Raw genomic sequence first — 20,677 nt, 5'->3', positions numbered from 1 at the left:
GGATCCAAGGTGAGATACCCAAATGGATTCCAAATGAAGGCGAAAGACACTGCAGATGCTGGAATCTTGAGCAAAACTCCAGGTGCTGGGGGAGCTCAGCAGGTCAGACTGATGTTCTTCTCGCACTTTGTGCATTCCACATTGGCTTCATGGAAGGAGTCCAAGGGTGATAGAGGAAGGTTCGTTTTCCCAATTAGAGGCCTGTTGTCAGTGGACTGCCGAAGGGTTCTGTGCTGGGTCTACTGTGTTTGTCATCTATCGTAATGATTTGGATGACAATGCAGTAACGTGGTAAATACATTTGCAGATGACATCAAAACTGCTGGCATGGTGGACCATGAATGAGGAGAGCTGTCTAAGTTTACAAAAGGATTTGGGCCAACGAGGGAGGAGGGCCAAGAAATGGCAGATGGAGTTTAACTCTGACAAGAACAGAGTTTAACTCTGACAAGTATGATGGATTTTGGCAAATCAAACCAGGGGAGGACTTGCACAGTAAATAGCAGGGTCCTGGAGAGTGCTGTAGAGCAGAGAGGCTTAGGGCCACAGGTACACATTCCCTAAAAGTGGTGACACATGTAGACAGGGTGGTTAGGAGAGTTTTAGTCTGCTTGCCTTTGTCAGTGAGGTTATTGAGTACAGGAGTTGGGACATCATGTTACAGCGGTTTGGGCAGCACAGCGGTAGTGTTGCGGCCTTACAGCGGCAGAGACCTGGACTTGATCCTGACTGTTCTGTCTGTACGGAGTTTGTACGTTCTCCCTGTGACCGTGTAGGTTTTCCCCCAGGTGCTCCAGTTTCCTCCCACACTCCAAAGACGGCAGGCTTGTAGGTTAATTGGCTTCAGTAAAGATTGTAAATTGTCCATCGTGTGTAGGATAGTCCTAGTGTACAGGGATCGCTGGATCAAAGGGTCTGTTTCCGTGCTGTATCTCTAAACTAAACTAAGCTGTACAAGACGTTGGTGAGACCCATTGGAGAGAATCAGATTATACGATGAAGAATGAGCATTCTTCTGGCAGAGGTAGTATGTTCTGTGCAGCTATCCACTATCAATGTGAGAAATGCAGGGGACTGAGCTTGGCATTCACGCACCACTATATTGTTTAGATATATGCACCATACTACTTGACAGAAATACAATCAAGCTGTGAAAGTTGGTAAGGACTCTGTCCAGGAAACGCATTTTGCTGGCACATGCAGTTTGAGACATCGGCTTGCATGGAATCAATATAGAAACATGAACTGCATGTTCTGAGGTGCAACCATTCTGAGTGTACTGGAGCACAAATGTGATTTTAAAAAAAAGCATGACTGGTGAAGCTGTTTGTGCATAGAATGCCCTGTTTATAGTTTGATCATTACCTTGCCTATTCCTCAGTGTATGCCTTAATGACTTCACTTTTTCTTTATAGACCAGTGAGTCAGAACCAAAGGTGTGCAATTTTGCTTTTACATTCCCCTGATAACGGTGGTTGAGACAGATTTCCCTGGCCTTCTCCTATCATTGAAAGTTTAGTATTACCCTTAGAGCCATTATTTTATAGAGCCTTTGTTATAGTTCAACGGTCTAAATACTACATGACTAATTGTGCTGGACATGGCCATCATCTACTACCTCCTGATACTGTTGGACTAATCATAGATCCCAGAAGACTTGCTGGTAGTGTTGCTGCCTCACTGTGCCAGAGATCCACGTTCAGTCCTGACGTTGGGTGCTGGCTGTGACGAGTTTGAATTTCTCCCTGTGACCGCGTGGGTTTTCTCTGGGTGCTCCAGTTTCCTCCCGTATCCCATAGATGTGCAGGTTTGTAGATGAATTGGCCCTCTGTAAATTACCACCGGTGTGTAGGGAGTGGATGAGAAATTGGGATAACATAGAACGAGTGTGAACAGGTGATCAATGTTCAGCGTGGACCTGGTGGGCTGAAGGGCCTATTTCCATACAGTATCTCTAAACTAAATTAAACATGCTACCACAGCTCAGGTCGTAGAAGCCTGTCCTATTGTTTCTAATTGTCCTGATCAGAGTCACACAGCGCTTAAATAGTTTTAGATTTTTCTTCAACTTTAAAAAATAATAGTAAAAATACTGATTACACTCAATACTTTCAAAATAAAGAACAAATTCAAGGCGCCAACTTCACTATCCGAAGCCCGTGATCCTGTTCAAAATGAACAGTCACAGCAAAGACTGCCATCCACCCTGGCACTGGCTCATAGCTCATAGCTGTGGTGTCGGTAATAATAAATATCCATGTTCATAAGTCATCAGAGCAGAATGAGGCCATTCGGCCCATGAAGTCTGCTCTGCTATTTAATCATTCTTGACCATTCTTCTGCCTTCATCCCGTAACCTTGACACCCTCACCAATCAAGAACCTGTCAATCTCCGTTTTAAAATAACCCAATGACTTGGCCTCCACAGCCGTCTGTGCCAATGAATTCCACACATTCAGCACCACAGATAAATGGCCTTATGGGGGAAAAATAGCTTTTTTTCTCACTTTGGATTTCCATGGAAATGCATTGGCATTCAGTAACCTTCCCAAGTTAATTTAAACAGTGAATGTTTCGGTAATAAACATTTCATTTTGATTCATTCCAGTTTAAAAACAACTTCTCCCACCTTAGCTGCTCAAATTTAACATTTGGAACCTTTAATTTCCTAGAACTGAGAAAAGTACAATTCTGCATATTCTGCAGTATATGTAGTTCTGCTTATTCAGTTATGCAGCACTTCTTACTATTGATTATTATTACTATGATTTACTATTATGTAGTATTTATTTATTAATATGTAATTTTTGGACAGTAGGTAAATATTCAATTTAATGTTAGAAATTAGAGGTACTTGGATTTAAGTTTGTTTTCATCACATGATAACTTCATAAGTTCTAGGAGCTGAATTAAACCATTCGGCCCATCAAGACGACACCGCCATTCAATCATGGCTGATCTATCTCTCCCTCTCAACCCAATGTCCTACCTTCTCCCCATAACCCCTGACACCCGTATTAATAATTGTATATCATTGTTTAATATAGATCTCAAATATGAACAGCAACATGCCACATACTTTTTTGGTTTTCAATATTTACCTAAAAGGCATATGGTACAATCCGATGCCTAGCCAAAGGAGTTATTCAATGATCAAAGGATTTTAAAAAGATGGAACAGCTTAAGGAGTAATTTAATTGAGTTCTAATTTTGGACTTTTTCTCTGATTCGGGTGACTGTTATGTTGCTTAACTAACTTGTATTGTGTCTCAGCACTTTAAAGATGCACGGATATGATTTCTAGAAAGATGGATTTCCCTCTTGCTGAAAAACACATTGATTTCTCTTTGTATTTTGAAGGTTCTGTAAGAAAGGAAAGTATTTCAGAATGACAGATTACAATAGAACACAGAAGGTTGTTGACAAGAATGCTTGGAAGCTTCTTATTAGTTCTGGGCCAGATGAACGCTGACGACAGCAGAGAAGAGAAGGCACAAGATTGTAAATCACAGAAGTGAAATGGTTTAATCAAACACTCTAGCTGGATCTGAAAAGTATTTGTGACAATATGTGACGCCAAACACGCGATCTTGCTCACTGAATACCATTGGCCGATACAGCTGTAATGTTGCAGTTAAGACTTTGAAAGAATTTATTTTGCAAAAAAAAACTATTAGCGACTATATCTGAAAGATATTTTTTAAATATCGCATTAAACCCAGAGCAATTTGAATGGCTGTTTTATTTCCGCAGGTTTATGAGTGTGTTGTTCATGGCATGGAGTGTAAATCAACCCACTCCATTGTGCGAATTCTCATGGAAAAGAACTCAAACTTAGTTTGGACCTGCACACACGTACACCACAATCCTCCAATTCAGTAGGAGCACGTAGTGTGAGAACTGTACTGTAAATAGGAAGTTATTAAGGGGAAAATGTGCCCGAGAAAGGTATATTTTTAGGTGTGTGAAAATGTAAAATTATGTTTGTACGATTGCACATTTAAATTTTTTTTGTAAATGATATTATTTTCATATGGCTGCAAGAATGGGGAAGGGTGGGGTGTTGTCCGTGTAAATGCATAAAGGCATGAAGGCGGCGGTTGATGTAATAGGTTTGTGTGTTTGAAAGAGCGGAGAGGAGAAAGGGAAGTAAGTGCTTGCTGCGGAGCAGGATTGTTGGGCATGGAAAGAAACACGTGTGGCAAAACTTTGTGAAAGTAATAATGCACTTTAAAAACATGGCCATTCATTGTGTAGCAAATCGACACAAACGACGGGAAGGGACGTTCATGTCCCTGCTGCCCCCACCACCTCACCCCCAAACCCAACTTACAAATCTGCAGTTTGTAGTTGGTGGGTGAAATGCAAACCTAACCCCCAGATCCTTGCGTAGATCAAAATGCCAACAAAAAAATTGTATTTGGAATGATTGCCATCACCTGTTAACCTGATATCGATGCGGGGAGGCTAGGCTTTGAATCTGGTGAGGTCTGTAGGCTATTCAATTCATCGTTTAGTTGACTCTGAATCTTGCATTCTCTTCCTTCTAGCCTCCCACCACTGCCCCCAAGAAATTAATCACTGGTGGTGATTCTGTAATGTCAGTGAATTCTATACTTTTGCTTTCGTAAGGATTGTGTAAAAAGTGAACGGGTGTGTGTATGACGGGAATGTGTCGTAACTTTGAACACCTTGCGAATAATGCCGTCCTCCTCTGTAAATGCTTTGAGTAGAGGACCTGTGAAAAGTTTGCTCAACCCAATATTACATTCTCGGCCTTTTGATCTGGGTTGATGAAGTTAACATCACGTAGTTGCAATTTAAGTGCCATTAAAATTATTCAATCAAAGTGATGTGAACTGATTCTAAATGTAGCTTATTAAAACTTTCTTGTATTATACTTTGAATGCTGTCCTGCATTACTTCAGTGCATTATGTATACAGTATTGTACATTGTTAATGTTGAATAAAGAAGGTTTAATTGCCAACTGCAACTGAATAGCATGTCTTGTTCTTCAGGTGGCCAATCTATCCACCCCTGACCGATGGATGGGTGGGTGGTTATGACCGTGCCGTGTTCAGATGGCTCTGCATTAGTTTAGGGCCAAGTAGCTCCATGGGACCTGTAGCGTCTCCTCCCGTGTGACCTTAACCACGAAGAACAAGACCAGAAATACTGTGGAGAAACCCATCACTTCAGGTTTCCCTCTAATTGAGGTTCTGACGTGGATCAAGATGATTGTATCTTTATCATTCCTATAGCCGGATCCTGGAATTTCATGGAGACACAAGGAACTGCAGATGCTGATCTACAAAAGATGACACAAAGTGCTGGAGTAACTCGGCGGGTGAGGGTGCAACTCTGGAGAACGTGAATAGGTGACGTTTTGGGTCAGGATTCTTCTTCAGGCCGATTGTGGTCAGGGGGTGGGGAGAAAGCTGAAGAGAGGTAGAGGTGGGACAATGCCTGGCGAGTGATGGGTGGATACAAGTGAGTGGTGTTCTTGAAAGGCAAATGGTTGGACAAGGGACAGAAGAGATGGAAAGTGTGAGATAAAGTTAGAAGAGATACTAATTGTGAAGGAATGTAGGTGAAAGGAGAATTGTGAAGGAATGGACGGGGAGAAATGAGTGTGAATGGGCATGGGGGGGGGGAGGGGTGTTGCCCGTAGATTAGTTACCTGAATTTGGAATACCTGAAATTCAGATAACTATCTTACTAACAACAACTCTCATTTCCGCCCCCCTCCCTTCCCTGTGCCCCACCTGGTTTTGCACCCACTTTCTCCCCTTTGCCTCCCCCCAGTCCCCTTCCAGCTATATTCCTTCCTCTGGCTTCACAATTCACACCTCTTCTATCCTTATCTCATACTTTTTGTCTTTTGATCTCTGGCCTTTGAACGACCATCCACCAATCAAAACCACTCCTTTCCTGTATCCACCTATCACTTACCAGGCTTTGTCCTGCCCCGACCTCTCCCAGCTTTCTCCCCACTCACGCACAAGTCAGTCGGAAGAAGGGTCCCACCATGAAACATCACCTATCCACGTTCCCCACAAATGCTGCCTGACCCGCTGATTACTCCAGCATTTCATGTCAGGAGGATAATTGGACACTCGGCCCATCAAGTCTACTCTGCCATTCAATCATGGCTGATCTATCTTTCACTCTCAACCCCATTCTCCTGCCTTCTCCCCATAACCCTTCACACCCTTACTGATCAATAATATGTCAATGGCCGCCTTAAAAATACCCACTGATGGCCTTCACCGCTACCAGTGGCAATGAATTTCACAGATTCACCACCCCCTGACTAAAGAAATTCCTCCTCATCTAATATAATAATAATATATCTTTTATTGTCATTGCACGTCAGTGCAACGAGATTTAGTGTGCAGCTCCACTGATGTCCAGGAAAGGTAAATAAATACAATACATAAATAAACAAGCTGAATTGATTGACGTGACCATCTGAGGGAGACTGTCCAAAGGGGGTGGGTGGGGGGGCACTCATTAGGGCCGGTTCAGAGCCGCTATAGCTCTTGGGATGAAACTGTTCCTGAGTCTGGAGGTTCGGGCGTAGAAGGCCTTGTAACGTCTGCCGGAGGGAAGTAGTTGAAACAGACCGTGGCAGGGGTGTGATGAGTCCTTATGGATGCTGAGGGCCTTCCTGAGGCACCGCGTGTGGTAGATGCCCTCCAAGGCTGGTAGCTCTGTCCCGATGATCCTCTGCGCTCTACTAGTTTCTAAAGGTGATTCCTTTTATTCTGAGACTATGCCCTCTGGTCTAGGACTCACCCACTCCCTCTCCACATCCACTCTATCCAAGCCTTTTACTATTCGGTAAGTTGCAATGAGGTCCCCCCTCAACCTTCTAAACTCCAGCCCAGTGCCGTCAAACACTCGTCATATGATAACCCAATCTTCCCTGGGATCATTCTCAAAAATGATTTGTGCCTTTTTTTCCTGGAATTTCACACTTTCTGTTAGTGTTGATTTTGTAATAATTAGATGAACGTACACAGCAAATAGTGTTGTATGAATTATTATATGCGTACTGGCACCTTTTCGTCTAAGAGAATATTTTTGGCACAATGTCTGCAACAGTATGGAAGAGATCCTTTTCCTGCCAAGAGTTGGTAATTAATTATCCTCTTGCCATCATCATAGAGACATAGAAATGCATCGAGCCATACAGCGTGGAAACAGGCCCTTTGACCCAACATGCCCACACCAACCAACATGTCCCATCTATACTAGTCCCTCCTGCCTGCATTTGGCCCATATCCCTTTGAACCTGTTCTATCCATGTAACAATCTAAATGTTTCTTGAACTTTGCGATGATGCCTCCTCTGACAGCTCGTTTTATACAATCACCACCCTTTGTGTAAAAAAAAGTTACCCCTATGAAATCTGCCTTTTCCCCACGCCCTTACCTTTAACCTGTGTCCTCTCATTCTCGATTCTCCTATTCTGTAAATTGTTCTTGGTGTTTAGGATGGAACTAGTGTATGGGTGATCATTAGTTGGCATGGGTCGAAGGGCCTGTTTCCTTCCACGCTGTATTTCTAAACTAAATTAAACTAAACCAGTAGTGTTGCAGCTGGTCCTACCAATTAATTATCTGGAAGACTCTACAGGCTTGACGTCTGGCCAGCATTTCATCTGCTCTACAATGAATCTTGGACTTTGTCCAAGGTACTGCTTATGATGCCATACACATTCATGAGTAATACAGTGGTTTGATGATACAATGCAAACCAACTTCAGATAATGAGCCTCCAGAAATATACGTGGCATTTCACAGGAATATCAAATGTTGGTTTCACGCACAGGTCATAGAGATGAAAAGACTCGTCCATGCTGACCAAGTTGCCTAACCAAGCTAACCAAGCTTGCCTGCACCTGGCCCATATCCCTACAAACCTCTCCTATTCATGTACCTGTCCAAGTGTCTTCAATGTTCTCATTTTATCTGCCTCTACCAGGTACTGCATCTACCGGGTTCCTCTGGCAACTCATTTTATATATATATAGGCATCATTCTCTGTGTGGAAATGTTGACCCTCGTGTCCCTTTTGAATCACTCGAACAGATTAAAACCAGCAGCAAAATGGAGAAACAAGGAACTACGGATGCTGGTTTACAAAGAAAGACACGGAAGCGCTGGAGTAACTCGACGGGTCAGGCAGCGTCTCTGGGCAACATGGATAGGTGACGTTTCATGTCAGGACACTTGGTTGCCCCTCAGCCTCTGACATTCCAGTGAGAATAAACCACTCTATTCAATCTCCCTTTGTAACTACAGCCTTCCAAACCAAGCAATATCCAGGTGACGAAGGGTCCCGTAACAAAACGTTGCTCATCCATGACCTCCAGGGACGCTGCCTGACCCGCTGAGTTATTCCAGCAATTTGTGTTCTTCTCAATTCTAGCATCTGCAGTTCCTTGTTCAATGTCCAGGTGCGTGGCTTCTGGTTTCTCGCAATTACCACCGAACCCTTCCTGCTACAATACAATACAATACAATTTTATTTGTCATTTGAACCTCGTTGAGGTCCAAATGAAATGTTGTTTCTGCAGTCATACATACAAAAAGAAAAAGACCCAAGACACAACACAATTTACACAGACATCCATCACAGCGCATCTCCTCCTCGCTGTGATGGAAGGCAAAAAAACATATCTCTCCCCTGCACTCCCCTCTCCCCCCCGATGTCAGAGTCAAAGCCCCCGGCGGGCGATGGTAATTGTCCCGCGGCCATTAACGCCGCGCCGGGTGATGCAAGGCCGCGCTCCGGGTCTTGTTGGAGCCCCCGGCAGGCGATGGTAATTGTCCCGCGGCCATTTTCGCCGCGTCGGGTGATGCAAGGCCGCGCTCTGGGTCTTGTTGTTGGAGCCCCCGGCGAGCGCTAGCAAAGTCCCACAGCCATTCCAAGCCGCGCGGGGCGGTGATGTAAGGCCCCGCTCCAGGTAATCTTCAAACCCGCAACTCGGGCGGGAGAAGTCGCCGTTGCGGAAGCCCCCAAAAGCGGTCTCCCAGCAGGGACCCGCGGGCTCCCGGTGTTCCTGTCTGCCAGACCTGCGGTTGGAGCCTCCGAATCTCCGGGGGTCGGGTCACAGCAGCGCGCCACCACCGCTCCACCCGCTCCGGACTCGGCCAGCTCCGCGATGGTACGTAAGTCCGCAGCTCCGCGACTGGAGCCCCAGGTCGTTCCTACTGGAGGCCGCTCCACGTTGCAGCCCCAACGACAACGGAGACCCGACAGGGAAAAGGTCGGGTCTCCCGTGCAGGGGAAAGATTTTAAAGTTCCCCCACCCCCCGCCCCCCACACACACATACCCCGTCAAAACTAATAAAATAAAAACTACATTGAAACGAGACAGAAAATAATAAAAAGACAGACGGACTGCAGAGGCCGCTGCGACGTGAGGCTATGTGGCGATCAAAACTGTACACAAGGCTCTCAGTGTGATCTAACCAATACTTGGACTGTCAGGGCCACATAGAGTCATACATTACGGTAAGCAGCCCTTTGGCCCAACTTGCCCATGCCTACCAAGATCCCCCATCTACACTAGTCTCACCTGCCTGCATTTGGCCCATATCATCTAAACCTTTTCTACACATGAATTTGTCCAAATGTCTTTTAAATGTTATAGTACCTGCCTCAACTCCCTCCTCTGGCAGCTCATTCCATATACCCACCATATGCTATGTGAAAAAATTGCCCATCAGGTTCTCCCCTCTCACCTTAAACCTGTCCCCTGGTTCTTGATTCCCCTACTCAATACTTTTATCCAAAGATTTTGTGCATTCACCGTATCTATTCCCCTCATGATCTAATAGATCTCTTTGTGATCATGAGGGGGATATCTCCTCTTATACGCCCAGTCCCTTCTTGATCTGATAATAATAATAATAATAATCAATTTTATTTATGGGCGCCTTTCAAGAGTCTCAAGGACACCTTACAAAAATTTAGCAAGTAGAGGAAAAACATGTAAGCGGAATGAAATAAATAGTAGAGACATGACTAGTACACAAATTAAAGACAGAATTCAATTCAAAACACAATATGAGGCAATTCAAGCACAGATGAAAAGGGAGGGGGACGTGGGGCTAAGGATAGGCAGAGGTGAAGAGATGGGTCTTGAGGCGGGACTGGAAGATGGTGAGGGACACGGAATTGCGGATCAGTTGGGGGAGGGAGTTCCAGAGCCTGGGAGCTGCCCTGGAGAAGGCTCTGTCCCCAAAACTGCGGAGGTTGGATTTGTGGATGGAGAGGAGACCGGCTGATGTGGATCTGAGGGACCGTGAGGGTTGGTAGGGGGAGAGGAGGTCAGTGAGATATGGGGGGGCCAGATGGTGGAGGGCTTTGTAGGTGAGGACCAGGATTTTGTAGGTGATCCGGTGGGAGATGGGAAGCCAGTGAAGTTGTTTGAGGACTGGAGTGATGTGATGCCAGGATTTGGTGTGGGTGATGAGTCGGGCGGCTGCGTTCTGGACCAGTTGGAGTCGGTTGATGTAGGAGGAGCTACATGCACCTTATGCACCTCTGATATCCCTTAACATCCTGTGCTCCAAGGAATAAAGCCCTAACCTATCTAACCTCTTCCAAATAGCTCATGCCCTTAAATCCTGGCAAAATAAATATTCTCTGCATGCTTTCCAGCTTAACAACATTCTTCCTATGTGCAAGAAGGAACTGCAGATGTCGGTTTAAACCGAAGATAGACACAAAAAGCTGGAGTAACTCAGCAGGACAGGCAGCATCTCTGGAGAGAAGGAATGGGTCAAGAACCTTCTTCAGACTGGTTAGGGATAAGGGAAACGAGAGATAGAGACGGTGATGTGGACATCACCACACCTTCACATCACCGTCTATATCTCTCGTTTTCATACCACTGGACTGTAAGCTGCCCAAGCAAAATATGAGATGCTGTTCCTGCAATTTGCATTTAGCCTCACTGGCAATGGAGGAGATCGAGGACAAAAAGGGAAGAAGAATTCAAGTGTCCAGCAGCCGGGAGATCAGGTTGGTTCACGCGGGCTAAAGGGAAGGTGTTTCACTAAACGATCGCCCAGTCTGCGTTTGGTCTCGCCGATGTCTCAGAGACCACATCTTGAACAACGAATACTGTAGATGAGGTTGGAGGAGGTGCAAGTGAACCTCTGCCTAACCTGAAAGGACTGTCGAGGTCCCTGGACAGAGTTGAGGGAGGAGGTATAGTGACAGGTGTTGCATCTTCTGCGGTTGCAGGGGAAGGTACCTGGTTTGGGTGGGAAGGGGTGAGTTAACCAGGGAGTTGCGGAGGGAACGGTCTCTGCGGAAGGCAGAAAAGGGTGGAGATGGGAAAATGTGGCTAGTGGTGGGATCCCGTTGGAGGTGGCGGAAATTTCGGAGGGTTATGTGTTGTATGTGACGGCTGATGGGGTGGAAGGTAAGGACTAGGGGGACTCTGTCTCTGTTGCGACTAGGGGGAGGGGGAGCAAGGGTGGAACTGTGGGGTACCAAGGAGACACGAGTGAGGGTTTCATCTATGACGTGAGAGGGGAACCCCCGTTCCCTAAAGAATGAGGACATCTCGGATTTTCTAGTATGGAACACCTCATCTTGGGTGCAGATGCGACGTAGACGGAGGAATTGGGAGTAGGGGATAAAGTCTAAGCAGGAAGTAGGTGGGAAGAAGTGTAGTCAAGATAGTTGTGGGAGTCAGTGGTTTGTAATAGACGTCAGTCAATAGTCGATTTCATGTGATGGAGACTGTGAGATGAAGAAAGGGGAGGATGGTGTCGGAGATGGTCCAAGTAAATTTGAGTGCAGGATGAAAATTGGTGGTGAAGTTGAGGAAGTCCATGAGTTCTGCATGGGTGCAGGAGGTAGCACCGATGCAGTCATCAATGTAACAGAGATAGAGTTTGGGGATAGGGTCAGTGTACACCTGGGGCAGGGATTGTTCAACGTACCCTACAAACAGGCAGGCATAGCTGGGGCCCATGCAGGTGCCCATAGCTACGCCTTGGACTTGGAGGAAGTGGGAGGAGTCGAAGGAGAAGTTGTTGAGGGTGAGGGCCAGCTCTGCTAGGCGGAGTAGAATGTTAGTAGAGGGAAATTGGATGATACTGTTCAAGGTGTAGGAAAGAACTGCATAAGTCAAAGGTAGACACAAAATGTTGGAGTAACTCAGCGGGACAGGCAGCATCTCTGGAGAGAAGGAATGGGTGACGTTTCTGGTCGAGACCGTTCTTCAGACTGATGTCAGGGGTGTGGGCTGAACAGAGATAGAATGTAGTCGGAGACAGTAAGACTAGTGGGAGAACTGGTAAGGGGAGGGGATGGAGAGAGAGGGAAAGCAAGGTCTACTTGAAGTTAGAGGTCAATGTTCATACTGCAGGGGTGTAAGCTGCCCAAGTGAAATATGAGGTGCTGTTCCTCCAATTTGCGCTGGGACTCACTCTGACAATGGAGGAGGCCCAGGACAGAGAAAGGTCAGATTGGGAATGGGTGGGGGGAGTTAAAGTGCTGATCATCCGGGAGATCAGGTAGGTTAAAGCAGACTGAGCGGAGGTGTTCAGCGAAATGAAGCGGTATGAACATTGACTTCTCTAACTTCAAATAGACCTTGCTTTCCCTCTCTCTTCATCCCCTCCCCTTCCCAGTTCTCCCGCTAGTCTTACTGTCTCCCACTACATTCTATCTCTGTCCCACCCACTCCCCTAGCATCAGTCTGAAGAAGGGTCTCGACCCGACACGTCACCCATTCCTTCTCTCCAGAGATGCTGCCTGTCCCGCTGAGTTACTCCAGCATTTTGTGTCTAGCTTTGACACTGTTGTACTATGAGTAAAAACCCTTCTTTAATGCACACAATATCATCACCAGCAGGTGGCAGTGATTCCTAGTAAACTGGTCACATTGAGCAGGTGCACAGCATTTCGTTCAGACCGAAAGGTCTGAATGACAAATAAAGGATTCAATTCAATTTACTTTAGACTTTGGAACTTAGAGGTACAGTGTGGAAACAGGTCCTTCGGCTGACAGCATTCAACCTGAACACCAGCACTATCCTACACACTAGGGACAATTTACAGAAACCAATTAACCTACACACCTGCACTCTTTGGAGAGTGGGAGGAAAATGGAGCACCCAGAGGAAGCCCATGCAGTCACGGGGAGAAGGTACAAACTCCGTACAGACAGCACCCGTAGTCACGATCGAACATTGGTCTCTTGTGCTGTAAGGCAGCAACTCTACCACTCCGCCCCCCCTAAGATGTTTTAATTATGAAAACACAAATAGCTGGAGTAATGCCCCTGTCCCACTTAGGAAACCTGAACGGAAACCTCTGGAGACTCTGCGCCCCACCCAAGATTTCCATGCCGTTCCCGGAGGTCGCAGGTGGTTGCCGGAGGTTGCAGGTTGTGGAAGCAGGTAGGGAGACTGACAAAAACCTCCGGGAACCGCACGGAAACCTTGGGTGGGGCACAAAGTCTCCAGAGGTTTCCGTTCAGGTTTCCTAAGTGGGACAGGGGCATAACTCAGTGGGTTAGGCAGCATCTATGGAGGGAATGGATAGGCAGTATTTCGGGATGGACCCTTTATCAGACTTACTCCAGCATTTTGAATCTTGTCCAAGGTTCCAGCATCTGCAGTTACCTGTGTCTCTGTCTGAATTATTACCAAGTCTGTGTGCAATGGTGACGGTCAGTGACATACATGCTGGTTTCACTCCAGCATGATGTTGGCGAACTCGATTGTCAGGGCCCCGATGGACAATCACGACAGTGACCCGAACACTGCTCTGTTATCGGAGCGGGTACACCTTGGCGTTGATTAGACTGAGACTGGAGAGGTAGGAAAAGCAAAGTGCTGGAGTAACTCAACGGGCCAGACAGCATCTTCGGAAAGCATGGATCGGTGACGTTTCTGGTCGGGACCCTTCTTCAGACTGATTGTGGTGATGGGGGTAGAAAGCTGGAGGGCAAGAAAAAGCCTGGCGAGTGGCGGGTGGCAACAGGGGGGGGGGGCTGGGATAGGCAGGAGGTGAAAAGACAAAAAGTGTGAGATAAGGATAGATGAGGCACAAATTGTGAAGTTAGAATAAGGAATATAGGTGGAAGGGGAGGGGGAATTGGAGAAATGCGTGCGTTCAAATCAGGAATGGGGGGAAAGAGGTGGGGAGGGGAAGGATGGAGAAGGAAGGGACTTTTTATAGGTTAATTACTTAAAATTGGAGAATTCAATGTTCATACCACTGGGTTGTAAGCTGCCCAAGCGGAATATGAGGTGCCGTTCCTCCAGTTTGCGTGTGGCCTCACTCTGGCAAGGGAGGAGGCCCAGGACAGAAAGGTCGGTGTGGGAATGGGAGGGGGAGTTAAAACGATTAGCAACCTGGAGATCCAGTAGGCCTTGATGGACCGAGCTAGAGATGGCTACTTCAAAGAACAAGATGAGGGTGCACTTTGTGCTGGGCGGCTGCGACAGGAGGGAAGAGAAGTGCAGACCACGGAATGGGCTTTGACGCCAAGAATGAGCTGATCTGGTGCCTCAGCGATTACCTGTGGTGGGATGAATTAATATCTCATCCAGCCTACAACGTACTGCAAAGTACAAACAGCATGTTCTGGTCAAAGGCCCCAACTCCTGAAGCTGGGAATAGACACAAAATACTGGAGTAACTCAGCGTGTCGGCCTTCTTCAGACGGCATGGGACGCGGCCAAAGAGGACTTGGATTGCAACTTGGATAAAACACTGGCCTGTATCCCAGTTTGAGTCACAAAGAACATTCTGGGTCACTTCAATGTCCAGGTCAGAGAGTACAGAATCTACTGGCAAGATGTAATTGGCAGCAAGGAGGGAGCAAAGAAAGCTCATGCCTGTGGAAGCCTTTTCCTAACTAAATACATGGTGCATATTCTTGCTATTACTACCCACAGTAGGCACCTCACAATGGCAGGGGTTACGGGAAGGGCAGGAGATTGGGGTTCGGAGGGAGAGATAGATCAGCCATGATTGGATGGCGGAATAGACTTGATGGGCCGAATGGCCTAATTCTGCTCCTATCACGTATGACCTCAAGGCCCTACAGGAATAATGCTCCCTCAGGAAGATGTGCCCCTCAGCAAGGGGGGACAGAAACTTCTGGTGAGCCGCGGTTGTTCCTCGACAGCAGGCCCAGCTCGCCACTGCAGAACCAAGAACCCACCGGCTGTCATCCGAGGCTCGTCTCCTGCATGACCGCATAGACCGGGGGACTGGCACGGCAGCTCTGCCAGCTGCGCCACCGTGCCACCCTTTGCTTTCTTAAGCAAACCAGTTCCTGCCTCCTCTCCAGCCCAACGCCCCCAGCATCGAAGCCCCAGGAAGCTCTAGGGGGCTGACAGTGCCCCTCACCCGCCTGGCATCAGCCACTCTTTTCCGAGTTCAGCAAGGGCGATAAATTGCCACAAAATGATTCACAAACATTATCAAGAAATGCAACAGCCCCAAAGTCTCCAGGGAACATGAGCTAAGTGGAGAATCTGATGAGAGACGGAGCAGCGGACCAGTGGTGAAGGACGTCAACAACATCAACACTGACAACGACGGCACTGTGGTGTCATAGCAGAACTGCTGGCTCACAGCGCAAGAGGCCCAGGTTCAATCCTGACCTTGGACTTTGTCTGTATGGAGTTTGTATGTTCTCCATATGACTGCGTAGGTTTTCTCTGGCATAGCGGTAGAGTTGCTGCCTTACAGCGGCAGAGCCCCAGGTTCGATCCTGACTACAGGTGCTGTCTGTACAGAGTTTGTACACTCTCCCTGTGACCGCGTGGATTTTCTCCGGGTGCCCTGATTTCCCCCCAATGTACAGATTTGTCCTTTGTGTGCAGGATAGTTTTAGTGTACAAGGATTGCTGGTCGGTACGATCTCGGTGGGCCAAAGGGCCTGTTTCCACACTGTATCACTAAAGTTTAAAGTAAATCTGCATCCGCTCAATGTGACCAGTTTACTAAGAACCACCAGACATAGAACTAGTGTACGGCTGATCATCGGTCAGCATGGACTCGGCGGACTGAAGGGCCTGTTTCCAGGGCCTGTATCTCTAAACTAAACAGAATATCGCCTGTCCATGCCGACCTCTGAAACTTCGACCCAGTGCCGCATTTTTGAGAACCAAAGTTTGAAGGTGGCAGAATCAGGGCAACACTTGTTTACTGTCTGAGTGTAATCTACTTTTCTTACGCTCTTGTACTTAAGTATTATTGTGCTTATGTATAGTAATATTCCTACTGAACTGTATGCGAAAAATGAATTTCACTTTACCTTGGTGCATGTGACAATAAACTACCATTGATTAGTACGGGTGTCAAGGGTTATGGGGAGAAAGCAAATTCTTCTTTGCTGCAGCTTTACAGGGCCAATGACACAACAATACAACAAATAAAATAAACAAATCATGCAAAAAATCATCCGTTATCTTAGGTAACCAGAGAGTCTGCAAGCCAAATTATGCAGAGCAACTTTGTACTCCAGAGCAACCAGAGCAAAAAAAGGACAAAGTGCTGGAGTACTCAGTAGCCTGGCATTATCTCTGGAGAGAAAGAATGGGTGATGTTTCGGGTCAAGACCCTTCTTCAGACTGATGTCAGAGGGGTGAGGGGTAAGGAAGTGTAAGGTGCGAAAACAGGACAAAGGGAATGGAGATCAAGGAAAATGTAAAGTAGATCATTGTTAGCTGGGATAAGTTAACAACAAAGCAAACAGAGATAAAATGTAGTCGGAGGCAGTAAGACTGCTCGGAGAACTGGGAAGGGGGAGAGGATGGAGAGAGAGGGAAAGCAAGGGGTACTTGAATTTAGAGAAGTCATTGTTCATACCGCTGGGGTGTAAGCTGCCCAAGCAAAATATAAGGTGCTGTTCCTCCAATTTGCACTGGGCATCACTCTGACAATGAAAGAGGCCCAGCACAGAAAGGTCAGTGTGGGAATGGGAGGGGGTGTTAAATTGTTTAGCAACCAGGAGATCAGGTAGGTTTAGGCAGACTGAGCGGAGGCGTTCAGCGAAACAATCACTGAGCCTGCGCTTGGTCTCGCCGATATACAGGAGTCCACACCTGGAACAGCATCTCTGGAGAATCTGGACAGGTGACATTTTGTGTTGGGAGGCTGCATGAAGTGGTGACATTGCCTGCTCCATCACAGTGATTGTCCTCCCCAAAAATGCACCGCCTCAAAAAGGCAGCCAATATCATCAAAGACCCAGCTTTGAAGTTGTGTAGTAAAGGCAACATTGTCAAGGTTGATGCAAATGATATTCGAAAACCTGTAGAGACAAGGAGCTGCAGATGATGGTTTGCAAAAAAGATACAAAGCGCAAGAGTATCAAGTGGGTCAGACAGCATCTCTGGAGAACATGGATAGGCGACGTTTCCGAAATAGTGTTTTCTTTTGTAAACCAGCAGTTCCTTGTGTCTACAGTTATATTTGTGTTTTCTGGGAAATTTGCCAGCTCATCCAGCAAATTAGCCAATATTTCTGCATCACAGCGCCTGCAGTGTCATTTCTGGGACAACTAATCCAAGGGCAAACAGGCCATGTCATCATGTCAGACTGTGTCCGGAAGAAAAAAGTTCTGATGTGATTTGAATCAATATATATCTGGGGTGCAGTCACTGTGAATAAAGTTATATTGAGAGTAGGAAAGATGTTTGCTATAGGAAGGATGTTGTTGAACTGGAAAGAGTGCAGAAAAGATTTACATGGATGTTTGCAAGACTTTGGGTGGCGCAGTGGCGCAGCGGTAGAGTTCCCCTCCCACCTCCTAACAACCCCCCCCCCCCCCCCCAATCTGATTCTGATTTATTCTGCCTTGCACCCATCTTCAAATGATTCCCATTATTACTATCCTTACTTATCAGATCCCAGTGTGGTCTCCAGGCCAAAATGCAAATTCACACGTGCGCAGTAGCACCTTCCAATTTGTGTTCAAGTTCAAGTTCAAGTTAGTTTATTGTCATGTGTCCCTGTATAGGACAATGAAATTCTTGCTTTGCTTAAGCACACAGAAAATAGTAGGCATTTACTACAAAACAGATAAATGTGTCCATATACCATGATATAAATATATACACACATGAATAAATAAACTGATAGTGCAAATAACAGAAAGTGGTTGGTAATAATCAGAGTTTTGTCCGAGCCAGGTTTAATAGCCTGATGGCTGAGGGGAAGTAACTATTCCTGAACCTGGTTGTTGCAGTCTTCAGGCTCCTGTACCTTCTACCTGAAGGTAGCAGGGAGATGAGTGTGTGGCCCGGATGGTGTGGGTCTTTCATGATACTGCCAGCCTTTTTGAGGCAGCGACTGCGATAGATCCCCTCGATGGAAGGAAGGTCAGAGCCGATGATGGACTGGGCAGTGTTTACTACTTTTTGTAGTCTTTTCCTTTCCAGGGCGCTCAAATTGCCGAACCAAGCCACGATACAACCGGTCAGCATGCTCTCGACTGTGCACCTGTAGAAATTAGAGAGAGTCTTCCTTGACAATCCGACTCTCCGTAATCTTCTCAGGAAGTAGAGGCGCTGATGTGCTTTTTTGATGATTGCATTAGTGTTCTCGGACCAGGAAAGATCTTCAGAGATGTGCACGCCCAGGAATTTGAAGCTCTTGACCCTTTCAACCATCGACCCGTTGATATAAATGGGGCTGTGGGTCCCCCTCCTACTCCTTCCAAAGTCCACAATCAGTTCCTTGGTTTTGCTGGTGTTGAGGGCCAGGTTATTGCGCTGGCACCATATGGACAGTTGCTCGATCTCTCTTCTGTACTCTGACTCATCCCCATCAGTGATACGCCCCACAATAGTGGTGTCGTCAGCGAACTTGATGATGGAGTTCGCACTGTGGTTCGCTACGCAGTCATGGGTATAGAGTGAGTACAGCAGGGGGCTGAGCACGCAGCCTTGAGGTGCTCCCGTGCTGATTGTTATTGAGGCTGACACATTTCCACCAATACGAACAGACTGTGGTCTGTGGACGAGGAAGTCGAGGATCCAGTTGCAGAGGGATGCGCAGAGACCCAGTTCTGCGAGTTTGGTAACCAGTTTGGAGGGGATGATTGTGTTAAATGCCGAGCTGTAATCAATGAATAACAGCCTGACATATGAGTTTTTGTTGTCCAAGTGGTCCAGTGCGGAGTGGAGGGCCAGCGAGATCGCATCCACCGTTGATCTGTTGTGGCGGTACGCGAACTGCAGTGGGTCCAGGTTTTTGTCGATGTAGGAGTTGATTTGCTCCATGATCAACCTCTCAAAGCACTTCATCACCACCGCCGTTAGTGCCACTGGTCGATAGTCATTGAGGCATGTCACCTTACTCTTCTTGGGCACCGGTATAATTGATGCCCTTTTAAAGCAGGTGGGGACCTCAGACCTCAGAAGTGAGAGATTGAAAATGTCCGTAAAAACTCCCGCCAGTTGGTCCGCACAGGTTTTTAGAACACGGCCGGGTATACCATCAGGACCAGGTGCTTTTCGGGGGTTCACCCCTCTGAAGGATTTCCTGACATCGGCCTCTGTGACTGAGACTGAAATGCCATCGCAGCGAATGGGGGATCGGGAAGGCACATCAGTATTCTCCCTGTCAAAGCGTGCGTAAAATGCATTGAGCTCGTCAGGGAGTGATGTTACACCGGCATTCGAGCTGCCTCCTGGTTTTGCCTTGTAGGAGGTGATTGCATTCAGACCCTGCCACAGCTGCCGAACATCTGTCTTGTCCTCCAGTTTCATCCGACTCATGGAAGGGTCAGTGGCATGTAACCCTTACGTAAGTTGTGGGAGCGTCTGTGGGGCACGAAGTTAGGCGCATCCAGACAAGAGTGTCGTTAGAAACCGAGGCAGAAGATGGAGAAAGCAAATGGATGCAATTGTGGATTGAATAGAAGAAGGGAATTGGTGGGGGAAATAAAATGGACCTGGGGTCGGGTGGGATGAGCGCAGAGAAGAGGTAGAATGTGGAGGAGAGGAAAAGATCAGGGTGATATGTGCAAAGGGGAAATGTGCATGGATGAGAACGGAGTGGGTTTAACCTGAAATTGGGGAGTTCCATGTTCATGGTATTGGTTTGTAGGCTAACCAAGCAAAATATGAGGAATGCACAAACATGGAACTGCAGTTGCTGGTTTAAAAAAAAAGCCACAAAGTGCCAGAGTAATTCAGTGGGTCAGACAACATGATGGATAGGTGACATTTCGGGTTGGGACCGTTCTTTATGATTTGGGTTCTGTTCTTCCAATCTGTGTGTGCCCTCACTCTGGCAATGGAGGAGGCCGTGGACAAAGAGATCTGTATCAGGAATGGAAAAGGGACTGAAAATGACCAGCAACCAGCCATCCCTTTTCACTGGTCACGTCAAAGAGTGGGCTCCATTCTTCCAAGATGGCAGCTGGATGTCAAGATGTCCAACCCTCCATGAGGATCATTATATTTCCTTCTGCCAAATCCATCACCCTTTGTCTTATGTTCATATTTTAAGGAAATACTCAGTTCCTTGTGGATCAACCATGTGGGAAAACAATAAGCTGAATCAGGCTACATGCACTTTTGAACTACAACTCCCAGCAATCAACGCGAGTTATGAAAGAGCGGGCGGGCCCTCAAGCGTCTTATCAACCAATCGGTGAACCGGGTTATG

At 46.8% G+C, this 20,677-nt stretch overlaps 1 protein-coding gene across 6 annotated transcripts in view; it reads left to right on the top strand.

Annotated features, from left to right (window-relative positions):
• prkag2 (protein kinase AMP-activated non-catalytic subunit gamma 2) overlaps positions 1-4,994 on the top strand; it is a 397,145-nt gene extending 392,151 nt beyond the window's left edge. For 4 of the 6 annotated variants that reach the window (XM_033043955.1, XM_033043957.1, XM_033043964.1 and 1 more), the window contains one exon: positions 3,361-3,392. In XM_033043955.1, the coding sequence (XP_032899846.1) occupies positions 3,361-3,392 (32 nt within the window). Of the gene's footprint in view, positions 1-3,360 lie in introns of all 6 variants that reach the window. The other 2 variants (XM_033043953.1, XM_033043954.1) reach the window with 1 other exon arrangement.
• The last annotated feature ends 15,683 nt before the right edge of the window (positions 4,995-20,677 follow it).

This window comes from Amblyraja radiata, chromosome 2 (genome assembly GCF_010909765.2).
Source record: "Amblyraja radiata isolate CabotCenter1 chromosome 2, sAmbRad1.1.pri, whole genome shotgun sequence".
Taxonomy (NCBI): Eukaryota; Metazoa; Chordata; class Chondrichthyes; order Rajiformes; family Rajidae; genus Amblyraja; species Amblyraja radiata.
This window is presented reverse-complemented; position numbering and strand designations above follow the sequence as displayed.